Below are 20895 nucleotides of genomic sequence, written 5' to 3'. Positions count from 1 at the left end.
CTGTATGAAAAGGCAAATGAACTAGAATAACTAAAACAATTTTGAAAAAGAATGAAGTGGGAGAGATCAGTCTACTCAATTTCAAGACTTCCATAGTGACAGTAATCAAGATCATGTGGTATTGGTATAGGAGAAGACACAGATCACTGGAACAGAACAGTGAATCTCTTCTGAACAGAGAAACAGAACCACACAAATCATAGTGAACTTATTTTCTACAAAGGTACAAAAACAGTTCAGTGGAAGGGAAGGTAGCCTTTTCAACAAATGGTGCTGGAGCAATTATACATTGATAGGCAAAAAAATGAACCTTGACCCATGTCTCATACCTTTACATAAAAATGAACTCAGGTTAGGTAAAGGATTTTTAAATGTAAGTGTGAGACTATAAAACTTTTAGGAGAAAAATAGGAGAAATCTTTGGGATATAGGATGAGGCAAAGAATCCTTAGACTTGATACCAGATGTACTAATCATAAAATGAAAAATTGATAAATTAGACCTCATCAAAATTAAAAAATTTTGCTCTGCAACTCTTTTAAGAGGATGAAAAGTCAGGCTACAGACTGGGAAAAAACACTTGCAAGCCACATATCCAACAAAATGTTGATATCAAATATGTAAAGAACTCTCAAAACTTATTTAAAAAGCAACAATCCAATTTGAGTATGGGTGGAAGACAGAGATTTCACTGAAGAGGAGTATATACAAATGGCAGATAAGCACATGAAATGATGTTCAATGTCATTCCTTGTCAGGGAAATGCATACTAAGACCATAGTGAAATACTACTAGATACCCATCAGAATAGCTGACGTTAAAAATAGTGACAACATGAAATGCTGGCAAGGATGCGGAGAAACTGAATTACTGATACTTGGTGGGAATGTAAAATGATACAGCCACTCTGGAAAACAGTTTGGCAGATTCTTTAAAAAATTTAGCGTGCAGTTACCATATGTAGCCAGCCTTTGTCCCAGAGAAATGAAGATTTATTTTCACACAAAAACTAGTGTGTGAATGTTTTTAGCAGCTTTACTTGTAATAGCCCAAAACTGGAAACAACCGAAATGTCATTCAGTGAGTGAACATACTGTGGTACATCCATGCTATGAAATTCTGCTTAACAATAAAAAGGCATGAACTTCTAATAAATGCAATAACAGAGAATTAGACTAAGTGAAAAAAGCCAACCCCAAAAGGTTACATATTGTATGATTCCATTTATTTAACATTCTTGAAATGTCAAAGTTATAGAAATAGAGAATATTAGTGGGTCAGAAGTTAAAGAGGGGGTGGATTGGATGGGATATCAATATGCCTATAAAGGGGCAGCATGAGGGATCCTTATGATGATGGAAATATTCTGTATCTTCACTGTATCAATATCGGTATCTTAGCTGTGATACTGTACTAAAGTTTTGCTAGACATTAGCCCTGACAAACTGAGTAAAAAAGTACATAGGATCTCTCCATTATTTCTTAATAATTGCATGTGAATCTGTGATTATCTCAAAAATATATTTAAGAAATTTTTCAACCAATATTTCTGGTATTCTCTTTATGAAAGGATATAAAAGTTTTCTTTTTAATAAGATGTGTGTTCAGAACAAGAGAGCCAGGGAGTTTTTTTAAGAAACCATTAAAATAGCTAGAGACATCAAAGTGGCCTTCAAAAATGTTGGAAATTCTGGTAAAATAACGGCTGATTTGTTCTGGCACTTAGATAACTACATGCAAGTGACTACTGTGTGCCAAACTCATAGTTAAGGCATTTATAAACCTTTTCTAATTTAATGCTGATATGTATTTACAGTATAGGAATTATTTTTTGTTTTACAGATTTGGAAACTGTATATTCTTTATACATTGCCAAAAGTCACACAGCTATCAGTGACAGATGTGGAAAGTCACAAGAAGAGCAGGCTTTACCTTTTAAGAATATGTTCTCTCCTCTTTGAATTGTCCATTTATGAAATGTACTGCCATGTCACATAGTGAATTCATTGTTCAAACCGTGGCTGGATAGTCATCTTTCAGAGATGTTCTAAATATAGTTCTGTATTTTACAGGAAGTTTTGTTGTACCAGTAGTTCTCAACCAGGGGAGATTTTGCACACCTCCCCACTGCCCTGGGACATTCAGCACTGTCTGGATATATTTTTAGTTGTAACAGCTGAGGGAAAGATATGTACTACTGGCATCTAGTAGGTAGAGGCTAGAGATGTTGGTAAACATTTTACAATACAGAGGACAGATGCCCTCCACCAAAAAATTTTCTGATCTAAAATATGAATGTTGTCAATATTAAGAAACTTTGTAATACTGTTATTAGATCCTTTAAAGATTCTAGAGTGAATGGTGACTCAAAAGGTTCCCATTTAATTTCATCTATCTCATTCATTCATTGATCTTACTATTATTCACTTTCTGTAACTTTTTCCATTGGTTAATACTGCTAGTCTTTCTCCTGCCATAAATGCTTGGATGACTATAATGAATGAATTAAATTGTTTTCTTCCATTGTTTTTAATTAATAGACTGCAGCAGAAGTTGGAATAATTGAAAGTATTCAGCTTAGAAACTTCATGTGTCATTCGATGCTTGGACCCTTTAAATTTGGTTCTAATGTCAACTTTGTTGTTGGCAACAATGGAAGTAAGTGCTTCTGCCCTTCACATTTGATTTTGATTAATACTTAGAGATTAGAATACATTAACTTTTTAAAATAGGTGTTTTAGTGCTGATAAATATTTGGTTTATAGATCTATAACTTGTGGTTATGAATAGTCTCAGTATTTGCTGCCTGTCTTCACTTAAAGAAGATAATGAGTTAACTTTAGGTTTATCATTTAAAGCAGTAGGGATAAACATTTTCTGCTTATTTAATCCATTTACCTTGGAATCCGTACTATAGAAGGGAGAATGGGCAATCCTCAGTGCGATTGAGGCAGCCCTAGTGTCTTAACTTCAACACAGTGTTGTAATAGAGGACAAATGAAGTGTTGTGGGAATCGAAACAGAAAGTAACAGATTCTCACTGTCGTGACCAATGAAAGTGGAGGTGGAGGATCTTGAATGTTATGATAAAGATTCTGGAGTTTTATTCAGAAGTCAGTGGGAAGCCAACTGAAGTTTTTGAGTAAGGGATGATATGGTCAAGATTTGTGAAACAAACTGACCATAATTTGAAGGATGGATTAGAAGGGGGAAAGTAGGAGACAGACCAGTTAGGCAGTTCTGTGATAGGCCAGATAGGCATGAAGTGTTGACAGCCTGACTGAGATAGTACACTGGGAGAAGAGGCTTGCCAGAGTCTACCAACTGGTGACGGCTAAAATAGGAAGCTTAGTATGTGTAGCTTCACAGTCCATTTCTTGTTCTCTGTTTTCCCTACTCTATTATTCAGTCAAGAAGAGGGTGTTTTTAGGAGGAAGGGAAGGACAGACAAAGGAATGAATGCTACAGGGAGGTGACCTTGGACAAGAAGTGAAGAAAGACTGGTGGGTTCTAAAGTTAGATCTTTTCTACTTTTTTCTTTATTTTTTTAACCTTTGAAACAATGACTTTATTAATAAAACTTAATAGAAGGGGAAATAATGCAAGTAGTGGAGGTAGTGCATTGGGTAATGAAGAAAGGGGAGAGAGAATAGCAATTTGAGAGGTGTTCCAGGAACTAAATAGGGTTAATCAGTGGTGTGTTTTGGTTAATTGTGGGTATATTGTGGAAGACAATGGGCTGATAAAAGTTGATTGGATTAGTTGATCATATAGTTAAGAAAATGGTTATTATATTCTCTTATTTTCTATGGATTTTGGAATTCTTCAAAAGCTAGAAAATGAATAATATTCAAGTTAGGAATAATAATTGTCAAAATATTCCATAAAAAACATCTACATGACTTTGCTAATTTTTTTCCTGGTTAAGTTTATTCGTTCATTCAAAAAACATGCAATGCCTATTATGTGCTGATATTGGAGATATAGTATTGAATGAAAGAGACAACATTTCTGTCCATATGGCGCTTATATTCAAGTGATACTAAAAATAGTTTAAAATTTTGTGAATAAAGTATATATGTATAGAGAAATAAGGTCATTTATTAGGCTGATATGCCAGGAGGATAAAATGTGAGTGTCAGGTTGGAAAATCACAACAATTTTTTCTACTCCTTGTTAATGGCAAAAATTTGATTCCTGAAATGGACTAATTTTTTTCTAATGGTTTTTCTAATTAGTTTATCTAATATTTTATGATATATACAACTTTTTTGAGTTTGCTATTTTGGCACTGGAAGAAAGTTATAACATTTTATTTCAGGGTGAGACTATTTCATTCAGAAATCTTTGTATCAGATTGTAGAAATCAGCCTTTTCTCTTTACTGAATTTGATTTCTTCAATACCTGTTTCTGTAGGTGGGAAGAGTGCTGTACTTACAGCTCTCATAGTTGGTCTTGGTGGAAAAGCAGTCGCTACTAACAGAGGATCTTCTTTAAAAAGCTTTGTAAAAGATGGGCAGAAGTAAGTGTTTGCTTTCTACATGTATTTTCAATTCTTTGGTAAAAAACAGCTACTTTAGATTCCTAATTTATGTAGACATGACTGGAAGTGAAGTGCCTTCCCAGACTAGGAAGAGATGTATCCTATCTTTTCATTCCCTTCTCTTGCCCATTGTTGCAGCGTAGCCCACAGTTGCCTTTTATCCTCTCTAGGACAAATAACTGGTGTAATTTACTGCTATGTGCCTATCCACCTACACTCATGCTTCTGTTACCTTTCTAGAAGAAATGGCAGTGGTAAATCTGTGTTTAAAGGAATATTTGTAAACATTGCACATTGCTGGCTCTTGACCCAAACCCAGCATCAGCAAGGCCATGTTGATATGATAGGGGGGAGAGCAAAATCAGTGACTAGCCAAGGGGGTCCCTACACAAAACTTCTGTCTGCAGCTTTCTAAGAATTCCAAAAAGTATCTCACTCTCTGACTCTGACTTTATTATACTCTTTACCCTGGTGGGTCACCAATAAGTTTGATGTGAAGACCACAGTCACAAGTCTGTTTGTGTCCGTCTGGATCCTTGGTGAACGGTCATATCACTACTCTCTTTGGCTTCACATTTGTGTTTCTTTTTGTCATAGGTTGCCTTCATACACACACACACACACACACACACACACACACTCTCTCTCTCTGTCTCTCTCTCTCTCTCTCTCTCTCTTTTTCATTGTCCAGTTTGTCCATCATAGACTTTTTGCCTTTTGCCCACTAGCAGCTCTCTCTTCAGGCTTATCTCCTCTAAAGGCATTCTTGTTTCTCATAACAACTAAATATCCCAAACCCTGTCAAATATCTCCCAGAGTGAGGCAGGCTACTCCCACTGCTTATTCTTCTCCCATGTACCCAGAGCCCAGAACTTTTGAAACTTTCATAATTAGTGTACTGATATCTTTTTTCTCATATAATAGACTTTTCTTCTTCTAAGTGGTGTATTCATTTAACTTCTCCTTATTTAAAAAATAGGACAGGGACAGGATGTGAATCAGGCTTGTGGGCTTCTCATGAAGGATCTTCAAAAAGTTCATGGAAAGATTCATATTATCTTTTAATTCTATTTTTCCATTAACTTTTTGAAATACCCTTGTATATACTGCTTAGAAGCTTTAGGAATCTTCACCTTAAGCAAGTTTCCAAATTGACTTAAGAAAAGAGGAAAAGATATACAGGAAATCATTTCCCATGCTCTATGGCCTTGAAAAAGAGCTATTTGATAACAATTCTCCACAGTTTCTGTCTCCATTTATCTTATTTGGGCTCCAGCCCAGCAAGGTCTTTTCTGTCTACCACCCCCAACAATATTATGTCTGAGGTAAAAAATTAGTGACTTTAACATTTTTAAGTTAATGGTTCCCACTCTATTTCAATTCATTGTACTTAACTATTGAATTCTTCATTGTCCAAATAATCACCTAGTCTACTTGGCCAGATAGCACATTTTTCTTTCAAACACAGGCTTCAAGAAGAAATTATTTTTTATGTACCATTAAATGTTCTAGGTCTCAGTTAAGTACTTTGGATTTTTTTTCCATTTGGGAAGTACTTAGACCAAAGCAGAAACATCATTCTGAAACCTATCCTTTGGATACTGTTAAATAAAAGATTAGCTTACGTAAATCACTGAATTCTAAGGACACAGCTATCTATACAGAGAGGAACATTAACGTATTTTAAAACAGAATTAATAGCAGCTAAAAACTTTAACTCGAGCTCAGTCTTTTTATTAATTTTGTCTAAAAGAGTAGCTAAAAACAGAGCTTTTCCAAATGCATTACTTTACCACTTATCATCCCCTCCCTCATTTAAAATATTTGGCACCTATAATATTTCTCCTGTTTTATAGTCTCTGATCTGTCATCCCTTTTTTGCAGAATCAGTTCATTGAGGTTTTCAATTCTATTCTTACTCTGTTCTGCATCTAAAATTTATGTATCTATCCTGTTTTGCCTGAAGCATGTCTGTCAGTCTGGCACAAATTTGAGGTAGTCCTAAGGAGTCTATCCCTCCCATCTCCCCATCTCAAATACTACATTCCCCATTTGTGACACCTGGGTTGCAATCTTCTTTTCTTGTGATGTTTCAACTCTGCTGAGACATGCTTGCCTAGCATGGTTAGGAGAAGCTAGGGAACTGAGCCTTGATACACTTTGCTTGGGTCTTAGCCCTCTGATAATTCACCAACACTTTTCAGTGGCAGAGGGACAGTGTATAAATTCTAATGTGTCTCCTCACATGAAAACTTCTCTCAGTGACTGAAGGTCTCATGCCCCTTGCTATTCAGGTTCTCTGAGCACACTCAGTTCACTGTTCTTTCCCTTGTCCTTCCTAATAGGAGGGGTCTTCAAAAAGTTCATGGAAAGATTCATGTTATCTTTTAATTTTGTTTTTCTACAAACTTTTTTAAAGGTTACTAGCCCTGGTGTCCCTGGAGTCTTTGCAATAGTCCTATTTTTGACATCAACTGTGGCCCAGTGGTTGTGGAGGGACAAAAACTCATACTCCTGTTTCACATTCCTGATTATTTAGTCAAGGAGATAGAACTTATTGCATATGAGCTGGCTACCCAGAGAAGGAGTAGATACTTCATATTTTTACATGACTTTTTTCTTTATTTCCATCAGTATGTACTGTTGCCAGTTACCTCTGTATAGATAGGTTCTTCCAGAGTTGAAAAATAAGCCAAATTCTTACTGTGGCTCTGCTTATTCTGTTGTCACTCTGAAAGAACTCATTGATAGTCACTGTTTTCACTTAAGGGTCTCCCATATTTATAGACATTGAGCTCTGTCACTCTTGACCCAAATTTAGCATCTATAAAAGCCATATCAGTATAAATGGGGAAGACAGCGGAGCTAGTGCCCAGCTCGCTTGTCCCTGTCTCCTTGCACACGCTTTTTTTGAGCAGTTATTATGAGGCTTTTTCATAAATGTTAATTTTTTAAAGAACTTTCCTTTGCTGTATTTATTAAATTCATATAGCAGCAGAATATCAGTACCTCCAGAGTTCTCACTATGCTAAAGATACTTCTCAAATGCAAGGGAAGAAATGAATATAATAAATTAGGTGTTTGCTAATTGAGAGAGAGTTTTGATAATTCAGAGGGCAAATATATATAGTCACTTTATGTTTAAAATGTTTTCATGAGGTACTGTTAAACTAATACTAGGTAATCATACCAGTTAATGAAATAAAATAATTTTTTGCTCCATGTCTTAGGCTAGCTGTCCTTCCCCTATCATACTTTAGTTAGTGATTCTCAACCTTCACTGTCATTAGAATCAACTTGGCGAACTTTTAAAAATCCTATTAATTACAGTTTTTAAGAGCATATTTGTCTTAATTAGGTAATTTTGTTAAAAAACAAAACAAAAGAAAAAACACCAGTTTACTCAAGGTAGCTCTAGAAAAGGTTATTTACCATAAAGATGCAGGGTTATATATCTTGAAAGCTACAGGGAGGAAGTACAGCTGGGTCTCATGAGGGACCAGACCGAGAGACTGCAGGAATCAAGAATCCTCTGTGTCTGGGTCTTTTTTGTGTCTCCGGCTGTCTCTGTCTCAGGGCCTCTGTCTGCTTTTCCCTTCCTTCAGTCTTTTCTGTAACTCTTTCTCTGTACTTCCTCCCTTACCCTCCTTAGTTGCCTGTACTTCTGTGTGTGTGCTCTTCTCTCTCCCCTTGTGACAGGTGTGCCAGTATGTGACTTTGTTTCTCTCATTGTCTCAAGTATGTGTGCTCTTATTCTTTACCTATGTCTTTGTCACTCTGTGTATCTTTATGTGTGCAGGCATTTATGTCTTACTGTCTTAGTCTGTGAGTATGGGTGTGTACAGAAGTGATCTTGTGTTCTCTATGTCTCTGAATCGCTTCAGTATCAATGGGTACATGTTTCTTTTCTTTTCTTCAGTCTGTCTGTGTGGTTTCCCAAGAGATTTTCTGTTCTGTGCTCCTGCTTCTCTCTGCATACTTTCTATTTTCATAATGGCGCACACTGGTTTCTCTAGTTCCAGAGGCCTCATAACTTTGTAGTATCGAGCAATTACCATCTCTTGACTTGGTCATGTCTTAATTTGAATTTAAAAAAATGTATTTTGAAATAATTTTAGATTTACAGAAGTGTTGCAAAGATAGTACAGTTTCCTGTATGTTCTTCACCTAATTTCCCTTAATGTCGATATCTTATATAACTAAGATGCAGTTATCAAAGCTGTGCAATTAGCATTGGTACAATATTAACTAAACCTTTTTTATTTTTTACCAGTTTTTCTTTTCAAAAATTTAGATTAAATTTTTACAGAAGAGAATCTAATGGCTCAGTTAGTGCAGATTTCTACATTTAGCTTAATTCCTGAAGGATGGGATGGGGACTGATACGGTTGCTAAACCCTTTCTTTCTGATAGGGTACTTGCAAAGAAGAGGGTGGGGGAGCAAGGGCAGAGCAAACACTTCTGTGTGCACTGTCATGTCAGAAGTTTACAGTGCAGTTCATCTTGAGTATTTTTTCACGTGTACTTGTGGATAAAAAGTTTTGGAGTATGATTAAAAATTCATGAAAACAAATTTGTTCTGTTAAAGGTTTTGTTTAATTACCAGTTAAAACAGTTTTATATCAAAGGACTTTAACATTTTGGCAGATGCTCATATGAACCAGGGAAAATATTGTCTACATTTATGTGCAAGGAAATTAGGGGCTGGCCGGTTTGTTTAGTTGGTGAGAGCACAGTGTTATAACACCAAGGTTAAGGGTTCAGATTCTCATACTGGCCAGCCACAAAAAGAAAAAGGAAATTATAAGTATATATTTATTAATGTCTTTCATCAACATCTTTTCTGTTTGTTTTTCTACTGTGTCTTATTTTAACAGAAGTTAGAGTAGACAAAGATTGATATTTTTTTCTTGCATATTATAAGATATTCATGCTATAAATGCCTTAAATATCTTTAAAACTTTAAAAACTATAACAGAGGCTATCAGTTAGGCAGATTTATACTTTTAAAACTTCTGTGTGTGCTTAGCGGCATTATACTTTTTTTTTTGCTGCTGGTAGGGGTATCTGAACCCTTGTCCTTGGTGTTATAATATCACGTTCTACCCAACTGAGCTGACTGGCCAGCCCTGCATTATACTATTTTAAAGTAATTTTTTTAATGCCAATAAAGCTTAAAGAAATTTTGAACTTTAGTTTATATTTCTTGGTAGCAAATACCTTGATTTTTTTTATGTCTAAGTAATTGAAAAATTAAAATCGCCTGCTTTCTTAGTCCATTTTCTGTTGATATAACAATACTTGAGACTGGGTGATTTATAAAGAAAAGTGGTTTATTTTGGCTCATGATTCTGGAAGATGGGAGTCTAAGAAGCATGGTGCTGATGTCTGGTGAGGGCCCCTGACTGTATCATAACATGTTGGGTGGCATCACATGGCAGGAGTGTGTGCGAGAGAGAAGGGACAAAGGAGGCAGACCCGCTTTATAATAACCTGCTGTCATGAAACTAATCTATTCCTATGAGAACTAATCCAATCTCCTGAGAAATCCATCTTGACCTAAGCACCTCTTAAAGGACCTCCCAATCTTGCTATGTTGGCAATTAAATTTCACCATGAGTTTTGGTGGGAACAAACCATATCCAAACCATAGCACCTTCCTTAATTGTAATCCTCTTACAAAATATTATTACTTTACCACGATTCTTACTTCATCATTTTTAAAGGCCTGCCTTTGGCATGATGCTTTATTATGTAATTCATATTAATCAGGCAGTATAATGTTGATTACACAGTCCCTACAGGAAAATGTATATCTTATCTACATGACTTGAAACAACTAGAACTTAATGGAAAAGTTTTATGCATATGTGGTATTTCTATTATATATCAAATAGTCCTTTTTTTTTTTTTATGAAACTTCACTCATTTTCAACTTTTTTTTTTTGTTAGGCATGATATCTTTAACATGATTCTGTAGTAGATTATTAGCCATCAGCTGCTGATTTGAAGCTAATTTTCAAATGAATTAGCTAAATTATTTAGGGGTTTTGTAAATATTTGAAAATTCTGGTAACCTAGTATTGTAACTGCACTGTACCTACCTTCATGTGAATTACCTTAACCTCATTTTTTTAGCTCAGCAGATATCTCAATAACATTAAGAAACAGAGGAGATGATGCATATAGAGCAAATGTGTATGGTGACTCTATCATTGTGCAGCAACACATCAGCATGGATGGAAGTCGATCTTATAAACTAAAAAGTAAAACAGGTTTGTTCTGATTTTCTTTCCATTTTATGTAAAATATTAATAAGTAATTTTAAGAAGAGTTAAGTGATTGTACCAGTATTCATTGAAGGGGTACTTCCTCCTAGTCCCTTGAAACCTCTTTCCTGTAACATGATTGGTTGGCATGATTAGCAGATTTTGGGTCATTTTTAAACAGGCTAGGTAATTTTGTTCTCACCTACAGACCTCCTTTCACCCCTATAGTTTCTATAGCATGTGGAAAGAGATGGTTAGCAAAAAAGTGGAAAAGGACATAAAGGGGAGGTGAGTGTTTAGTTATCGAAGAAAAGAGATAAGTGAGAAGCAAAATAAGATGTTTAGCCATAGGAAGAAGATAAGCACCATTCCTGCATCTGGGTACTTTTTGTGCCTCTGTGTACTTGTGCTGTGTTCATTCCGATTTATGCATATTCAGTGGTACCTTTTTTGGTGACACATAATTAATCTTTATGTTTTTTAAAAATAATTAATTGTACATTTTTTTCTGTAATATTGCCCTAGAAACAATCTAATGATTTTATATATTTCTCATGACTAGGTACCTTGGTTTCTACTAGGAAAGAAGAGCTGATTGCAATTCTTGATCATTTTAACATCCAGGTGATTGCTAAATTTGTGTTTCAGATTATTTCATGCAACTGTTTATTTTTTGGTTTGATTTCACTTGTGGTGTAGAAACAATTGAAAGGGTCTCATATGAGTGAATTGATCACAGGAAGAATGTGTGTAACTATTGTTAGTGAGGTTTTTAAAATATACTAAATTAACATGAATTTTTAATATATAATACCTTTAATTTGATAGAGCAGTCAAGAACATCTAATCTGTACTGACTGGTATGTGCTAACATTTATGTTAGTAAGGCTGTAAAGTTTTTTGTTTTTCTGCAGTCCTACTCAAAATAGCGTCATCGTTCCCTAAATGCAGCTACTAAATTCTTGAAGAAAATTTATTCTAGAAAGATAAAGCATTTCTCTGTTTTTTTTTTTTTTGAGTTATTGATCACACCTATAGGGGACAAGGCTTGGGTCCTGTCTGCTAAGATACTTTGGCTGAATTAATTGTAAACAGAGCTCATATACTTCTATAACATTAGCACTGGAATTGTTCTTTTAGGTCATCTAATCTAGACCCTTTATTTTGCAGGTGAGAAACTGGGAGCCAGGAAAAGTAAATTTGTACATTAGGTTGTGTATGTATTGTTACTGGTAGAACATGGATTGGGATCCAAGCATCCCTGTTCTATTCTAGTGCTCCATCTATCCATTATGCCACATTGCCTTGTTCCGGGAGTAAGAACACCAAGGCTAGTCACCAAGGAAAAGGAATAATTAGGAGTCTGGATCTCTTTCCTAGTTTAGTTTAGAACAAAGTATCCAGAACAACTTTCTGTGATGGTAGAAAGGTCCTGTAGCTGTACTGACTGGTGGGGTAGCCACTAGCCACATGTAGCTCTGGACCACTTAAAATGTGTAACTGAGAAATTGCATTTTTAATTGTATTTAATTTTGCCGAAGTAGAAAAAGCCACATGTCGCAAGTGGGCTTGAATATCAAGCAGCACAGGTTTAGGAAAGATAGTTATTAAGATCTGAGAAACTCAGATACAGCAAATAAATTTCAGGCTAGAATACAGGACAATTTGTTAGACATAATCAGGAAAACCGAAAGTTAGAGTTTGTGGAATCATAGGTGGAGAATCTTGAAGGGCATCCACTATAGTTAGGAAATCACCTGTGCCTGAGGCTTCTTATTTCTTCTGTGGACAACTGTATTTATTAGAAAGTTTTCATTATGTGGAAAGTTGAATGTAGTCTATTTCTCTAAGCTCCCACTTCCTTGTGAAATATAAAATATGTTTATTCTCCCTTGAAATATTTGAGGATTATCATCATAGCTTTTTAAGTCCTCTACTTGCATGGTTTAGTTAACTCATAACCAGAGGTTCAGGTTCATTGATCAAAATACAAAATAAAATGTCTAGAGCTGTGCTGTCCAGTGCAGTAGCCACTAGTAGCCATAGGTAGATATTGAACCCTTGAAATATGGATAGTCCTAATTGAGATGTGCTGTAATGTGAGATACACACCAGGTTTTTGAAGACTTGTACAAAGGAATAACTCAGTTTTTTATATTGTTAATGTGACTACTAAAAAATTTAAAATTGTATGTATGGCTTGGATTAATTTCTATTGAACAGTGCTGGTCTAGAATAACTAGGAGGAAGAAGAGTATTCAATGTCTTTAAGTACCTTTTTACATTTGTCTCCTGTGCCTCCCCTTCGTATATCCCTTCTTATATCCCTTCTTTGAAGTTTACCTGTTTGTTCTTGCCTTTTGCTGGTTCCAGGGTCCTATAAGTAAAGCTACGAGATTCGTAAGTAATCCCTAGAGTAGTTTAGGGACTAGGAACCCCATTGCAGAAACATTTAAGAGCATTAAAAGAACATAAACTTTGGTGAAGCTGTTAATCCAAAGCTGGTGTTAAAATGTCTGTCGTTAAAGCTAGTGCGTTAGGTCTTAATTTGAGGAAGTAAGATGCAGTGTAAAATTAAGATCTATGGAGGTGTTGAAAAAATTGTTGGCAGTCGGGGTGTGGTTTGAATAATAGGAAAAAGTGTAATATGTAAAGATTTCTTCATAACTGCATAAATGTTTTTTATTATGTTAGAAGAGAGGACCCATCATTTTACTTGAAAGAAATGTTTTATCCATTGCTATACTAGCATGTTACACAATCTGTATTTTACAGATGGTAAAAATGATAGGTTTTAAAATTTGATTTATATTGATCCTATATGATCTATAACCTGTAAATAAGATTACTTTTTAACATTTAAATTGCTTTTTTTGTTGTTCTTAGTACCAAAGACATAATTGAATAGTGACCCTAAATCTTTTTGAAACAAATTGAATTTTTTTTACACTTTTCCATCTGTACTTTGATAGTCCTAACTTGTTAGCCAAAGGTACTTTCATTCAAGCAGTAGTTTGTTTGAGATGATTCCTCCTCCAACAGATAGAAATGACTTCATTATTTCCATTTGTTTTACAATATTTTTTGTGAAGGAATAAAGACAAGTGGGAAATCTAAATTGCTGCAAGAAAATACTTGTTATCATAACTCTGATTAGAAATAACTGAGTTGGACAATTTGTATTTAGTTAGAGAAATTAACTAACTTGCCCAAGGCTACTTAGATTAGGGACAGACCCCAAATGAGAACCCAGGACAACTGACTCCCATGCTAGGCTTTTCCCGCTCTTTTGTTCTATGATTAATCAGTGGCATAGGAGTGATAATCTATAAAAGAGGTAGAAGAAGTGAAAAACTTTCTAATAAGAACACTTCAGAGAGTGCTTGTGCTTGTGCCCTCATGCAATGGTAGAATACTGTGTTTTGACCATAGTATTTATTCTGGTATCATGAAATTTTGAAACATTTTCCCTGCATTAAAAATTTCTAACATTTTCTTTTCGTATTTTTACCCAATAGGATAATGTTTGGCTAGTGCTTAGCCTTTCTAATGGCACCATAGGTCAATTGTAATGTATATTTTAGTTATATTTATCTTTAAGGCATTAAGGCAAAATATTTAAAAATGAATATTTTTTATTTGTTTGTTTGTTTCAGGTGGATAACCCGGTTTCTGTTTTAACACAAGAGATGAGCAAGCAGTTCTTGCAGTCTAAAAATGAGGGAGATAAATACAAAGTAAGGGGCACCAAAGTAAATATAAACTTACCCAAAAAGAATACATTAGATTCATTATTTTTGCTCACATTATTCTTGCTTACAAAATAATGAGATTTTATTTTTCTTAAAGTCACCTATTTAAAGTAATATTATAGGACAGCATTAGGAAATTAAGTAAGATGAGAGTATAATTTTTTTGGTAGATCCTTATTTTCACTTTTTGGCTTTTAATTCTGAAAGGGAATGGATTAGTATTTTTGAAAATTAATCTTTAAAGAAATACAAGGTAACAATTGGCCACACATACATAACTTATAAACCTTAAGCTTTTTAAAATTTAAATAGCTAACAAAATATTTGACTGTTACTAAACTTACTATGTAGCCCTTTGAATGAGTTTCAATATTTCCTGTTCTAAAAATTTAAGATGTGCTAAGATCAGAGATACTGTTTTCTGTCATTTTTGCTTAAAGAATGGAAGAATTAGTGGAAGTGAGCTTTCAAAATGATTTTACTGTCACAACCAAGGTGTTTTCTTTCAGTGGATTTTAAGAGCTTTTGTAAATGCTCTTAAAATGTATATGTTTAAGACATAGCATATTCATTAAATTTGAGTCTGAAATAGGAGGGTACTTCAGAAAGGTTGTGGAAAAATAAAATGAAAAGATAATGTGAATCTTCCTGTGAACTTTTTGAAGTACCTTCTTAAGATGTACTCTTTTGCGTTCATGTGTACTTGATTATGTTTTTAATAATTTTTTACATAATTGGTCTAAAATTTTTCAGAGACCAAATTCTTCTTTTTATTTTTCACAGTTCTGTGGAAATTTACAAAACTCCTAATTGTGTTTTTCTTGTTGGTTTAGTTCTTCATGAAAGCAACCCAACTTGAACAGATGAAGGAAGATTATTCATATATTATGGAAACAAAAGAAAGAACAAAGGAGCAAATAAATCAAGGAGAAGAGGTTTGCACACAGTTAATGTAAATCTTTTTGAAATCAGTTAAATTCCTGTAGTACTTAAGGTAAATGGTATTATAAAATTATACATGTGATTATTTCAAAAAGTTCATGGAAAAACAGAATTAAAAGATAATACGAATCTTTCCATGAACATTTTAGTCTGGTATCTGTATATCTATTATAAAACTAATAACATGTTTGTAGCACTCTTTGAAGTATACGAAGTATGTTTTGTATATTCAGAGTATTTATTAACCTTTACCTCTTTGTTTTGTCATAATGGGTATGTATATGTCCTACTTCATCTGTTAGACTAAACTAGAGGACAGGCAAGTATCTTTTATATTTATCTCTTAGTATATGACTTATTGGTTTCACAATAAGGTATCGCTAATTCCTACTGTAAGTTGTGTAAAAACTAACATTTCTTTTGCTGGGATAATACAATCCTGAAGCTGATATTAAACATAATATGCATTTTATAATTACGTGCAGTAGATGACTCTTTCATTACACTAGTAAAATGTTAACATTCCTTAAGCAATGTAGCTGGCTAGCAGCTGTCACATCGGTACTCACCAGCTTAGCAGCTGTACACATATGCTTGATTTTTAAACCTCTCATACAAACCATGACTTACTTTAAATTTGTTTTTATGTCAGCTATATTTTGTTTATGCTTTCTTCTTCAGATTCCTGATGATCCAACCTTCTGTCTGAAACCAGAGATCTCAAACTCATTGACTTACATTACAGCTGTTTATCCAGCACATTAAATCCCATTATGATTCCATATCTTGTTTTTTTTTAATTAGTCAGTTTTATACAACCATTTGAGCTTTCAGTAACTTTTAGCTTGTCCTTTTGAGATAGAATTATACTTATGATTGATTGAAGTGAAATTCATTAGATGTTACACTGGCCTTTTTACTTAAAGTTTTTGAGAAATGCACATTTTAAGTTAGGCCTATAGTTAGTTGTGTGGTGCATTAAGTGAAAACTCAAATTTAAGGATGAGTATATTTATTTTTATTCCCAAAATTGTCCTTTCAAACTTGGGTTTTGTGGTGGTATACAAGGAACTACTATAAACCACAGAATTAATACAGCACTATCTTGGAGTGTCAGTGTTATTGGGGAAAGAATATTTGCATATTTAAACAAACGTACATAGTATACGTTACATTTATTATTTTAAAAGTAATAAATAAGGACTTTGAAGAAATTTGTTTGCTTCAGACCACTTGAGGGTTAAACACCCATTTTCTCCATGGTATACTTTATCCTCAGCAATTAAAGATATTTTGATTATGCAGCTTAAGAAGCACTTCTCCAATAGCATGTAGCAAAGTTCTTGATGCATAATGTGCACTTAGTAAGAACATTTTTTCAAATTAGTTAATTGTCCTATATTCTGAAAATAAACTCAGTTTGAATAGTTAAATCTTTAAGAAATAGTATGCGAAGGTGAGAAACTAGAAGTCATTCTGTCAACAAATATTAAATTTTTACCATGTACTTACTAGCACTGTATTTTGGCCATTGGTATATAGTGGCAAGTAAATATCAGAATTTGTGGGGTCATAGACACAACTATCTAACAGGAAACATAGGTGGTAAATAATGTGAGTTAGGTGAGCACTACTGAAGGAGCTATAAGACTAGGTTTGTGCAAAAGCATTTAATAGGGTACTGGCAGTGGGGGAGGTGGGTAACAACAGTGGGGAGTTATTAAGGAAGTGATGGCTAAGATGAGAACTGAAGGGTGAGTAATACCAGGCAAAGGATGATGAGAATAAGGAAGGGTGTTCCAAGATATGGTATCATTGAAGTTTCAGGTGCAGGACAGTGTGTGGTGCTTTTATAAAACTAAAAGAATTCTAGATTGGCTGTACCGAAGAACGCACAAGAGAGAGAGATGAGAGGCCAGATTGTAGAGGCCCTCGTAAAACTTAAGGGCAATACAAGACATGAAAGTGAATGACTTGATTAAATGTATATTTTCAATAGATTTCTCTGCTGTAGAAGAGAGTGAACTGCTGTAAAGAAAGAACAGATGTAGAGAGATCAATAAAGAAGGTATTAACATTGTCCAGAGAGATGATGGCTTAAGTTAGGGTATTGGCAGTAGTAAGGGAGAGAAGAGTTTTGAAATGATTTGGACAGATGTGTGGGACATGGAGGGGTAAAGTTGAGACAGGAGGCATCAAGGGTGACTGAAAGACCTCCAGATTAACTGCCTCAGCAGTAGAGTAAATTTATTGAGATAGGGAAGCTTGGGAAGAGGAGACTTTCTTTTCTTTTCTTTTTTTTTTTTTTTAAATAATGATGAATTCCATTGTGAACACATTAATTTTGAGGTGCTTATAAAGCATCCAAATAGAGATGTCACATGAGAAGTTGGATATATATGAATTAAGAAGTCAAGTCTAGTCTCAATAAAAATTCAGGAGTCATCAGTATATTATTAGTATATAAGCCACAAGAATAACTTATATTGCAAAGAGAAGAGGGAAAGTGGGCCTAGGCTTGTGGAAATCATAGAAGCTAAGGGAAGAGAGAATTTGGGAAGGAATTAGTCATGACTGTGAGGTGTACTGTGTGGTCAAATACTGTAAGAATTGACAACAAACTCACTGTGTTTAGTGATGTAATCTTCAGAGATGATTATGGCAAGATGAATTTCAGTAATGATAAAAGCAAGCCAGATTTGTTGGGCTGAAAAATGTGAGGAGATAGAAATAATTTTCATGAAACTTGGATGGAAAGGGAAGAAAAATTTTAGAGGAAGTGATGGTGCCAAGGGATGGGTAGTGATGGTTTTGTTTATAAGTTGGAAGGATAAGTGAGTAGAAATTAAAACATGATAATGGAAAGGAGTCAGTGAGGAGGGTGAAGTGGAAGCAAAGTTGAAAAGATTGGATAGAAAATCAGTGGATTTTGAAGAGGAGAGGCTGTTGACCTAGATGTACAGAATATGAAGTCTAGAAGCTACTTCAGAAGCTGTTCTAATGTAATGATATTTAATATTTGCTTGATGGTTTTATTTATTAACTGTTAAAAGAGAACTTAGATAAGAAAAATTGCAACTCGCTTGATTTTTGGAAATAAAATTTCTTTAGATCTTTTCATTACCTTTGGAATGGGTACTGATTATACTTTGGAAGAACAGACCAGTCTGTGTCTATCAGATATGGAATAAAGAGAGAAAATGGGAAAGTGAGTTTTGGGATTCATCTGTGCTTATATGGTTTTGAATCTTTAATTCCTTTGCTCTTCTTCATCTAAAGAATATTCGGCCATTTCTATAGTTTAGAAATTAGCAAAATTATTGCATCTGGCAGAAGTATACCAAAGAACAAAAAATACTTTTATTTTCTTTAAAAGTGATTTCCTAACAAGCTTTTACATAGTACTTGCTTATGCATTATGTTCAAAAGAAATACATTTGCAAATTTTTTTTATGGTAATAAGAAATATACTCTATTTTTTTTTTTTTTATTTAAGCGGCTTACTGAACTAAAGCGCCAGTGTTTGGAGAAAGAGGAACGTTTTCAAAATATTGCTGGTTTAAGTACAATGAAGACTAATTTAGAGTATTTGAAACATGAAATGGCCTGGGCAGTGGTAATTTTTACTTAATTATCTGTTCACATATATTTGTGATTTACAGAATCTATTTGGTTTCAGTCTTATTAATGATTTGCTATATAATTTCTTTTTAGGTCAATGAAATTGAAAAACAATTGAATGCAATCAGAGATAATATCAAAATTGGAGAAGATCGTGCTGCTAGACTTGACAGGAAAATGGAAGAACAGCAGGTAATCACAGTTTTTTTAAATACAGGTTTAGTAGGTTGAATCATATAAAATTTCTGATATTAGACTGTAACTTGCAAATGTGGAAGTTTCAATCCATATATTTATCTATATTTGAATTTATTACTCAGGTCAGGCAGACGTAAGCTTTTTCCAAGGACTGTTGGGGCAACTCTCTTTTAAAAATAGTACTGTGTTTGACTGTGATAAGCCAGTAAGTATCAGGAAGTACAAGAATTCAGAACTGAAAACAATGCCCAGAGATTGCTAATGGAACTTTAAGGGAACTGAGTTTTAGGGCCCAGAACCAACATTGCCTGTCAGAGGATTTTATACAGGTGGAACACATATGTGGGATAAGTTGTTAGGTCTTTTAAGCTTAAGGTTAATTTCAACCTGAGATCTCACAGCCCAGGTAGAAACTACTTTATCTAAAATTCAAGAAAGTCACAAAAGTTTTCCACATGGGCCTAGAAGTAGAAGTTGATTGAGTGGTGAGTAAAGGTAGTCATTCTGTGTTGGAGGTTTACACATAGACCTTTTTACCATTCAGCAGATCCACTCTTAAAGCTCACCTTTTCTTTCTTTTTTGAACAGATTTATTGAAATGTAATTCATATACCATACAATTTACCCATTAAAATGTCCAATTCAGTGGGTTTTAATATATTCACAAGGTTGTGCAGCCACTACTGTGGAGCTCCTCACAGTGTCATGCCAGATATTGAACTCCTAGCTGTTTTATAGGACCCTCTCACCCTCCCCGCTCTACCCCACATGTGCTCATCGTGTCAGTGTGACTTACTTACATCTTAGTGTTTTGTTCTACTTTGCTTAGAAATTTCCGGCCTCCAAGCTTGGTTGTGATGTAATTTTCCCCAGCTTACATTTTCCTGTCTGCCTCTAAGATAAGCAACTATGTCTTTTTCTTTATAAGAATTATGGTAATAATCCATCAAAGGTAATAGATGAGTATGTAAAAATAATAGAAATACTGAAGATAGTACATTTACTTGGTGATCTATGGGCTGAGTTTCCTACAACCTCTTTATGTAGTAAACGGAAGTTCAATCCTTCCTACCTCTCTTACCTAAAATTTTCATTTCTGATAGAATATTCTTAAATTTTTGCCAAATATTTTTCTTTCCTCAGTCTTATTTCTCAGCTTATCTTAGGGGAAGGCCTTAAATACTTTCCTCAAACATTTTCCAGTCTAAAAATGGAATTCAGTGAAAGTAATAGATGCTAACCTCTTTTTCAAATGGGAAAGGAGGATTTTAAGACTAGGTGATATTTAGTTCAGTAGACCTTTTTCTCCAGTTAAGCCTTCGGGCACTGTGTAGTAAATGGCAAATTTCTGAAGGGTAGGGATTATCTTGCATATACATCTTTCTCACTCTGTCTTACATGAAGCCTTTCACATGGTGTAAGTTTGATTATTGCTTGTAGAGTGATTATTGAATGGAAAGTTTCTGAAGAAACAGCATCTACAGCAGACTTTAAACTTGTGTTAACCTAACTTAAAATGGAAAATATATGAATTATATCTAATTTGTGTAATGACAGAATCCAATTTCA

The 20895-nt window shown here is 34.4% G+C and overlaps 1 protein-coding gene across 3 annotated transcripts in view; it reads left to right on the top strand.

The window, feature by feature from the left end:
* Nucleotides 1–20895, top strand: part of SMC6 (structural maintenance of chromosomes 6) — an 83765-nt gene that overhangs the window by 13897 nt on the left and 48973 nt on the right. For all 3 annotated transcript variants that reach the window (XM_063079033.1, XM_063079030.1, XM_063079031.1), the window contains 8 exons: nucleotides 2541–2658; nucleotides 4418–4523; nucleotides 10683–10819; nucleotides 11376–11437; nucleotides 14470–14550; nucleotides 15399–15500; nucleotides 19004–19123; nucleotides 19222–19320. In XM_063079033.1, the coding sequence (XP_062935103.1) occupies nucleotides 2541–2658; nucleotides 4418–4523; nucleotides 10683–10819; nucleotides 11376–11437; nucleotides 14470–14550; nucleotides 15399–15500; nucleotides 19004–19123; nucleotides 19222–19320 (825 nt within the window). The remainder of the gene's footprint in view (nucleotides 1–2540; nucleotides 2659–4417; nucleotides 4524–10682; nucleotides 10820–11375; nucleotides 11438–14469; nucleotides 14551–15398; nucleotides 15501–19003; nucleotides 19124–19221; nucleotides 19321–20895) is intronic.

The sequence above is a fragment of the Cynocephalus volans genome, chromosome 14 (assembly GCF_027409185.1).
Source record: "Cynocephalus volans isolate mCynVol1 chromosome 14, mCynVol1.pri, whole genome shotgun sequence".
Taxonomy (NCBI): Eukaryota; Metazoa; Chordata; class Mammalia; order Dermoptera; family Cynocephalidae; genus Cynocephalus; species Cynocephalus volans.
This window is presented reverse-complemented; position numbering and strand designations above follow the sequence as displayed.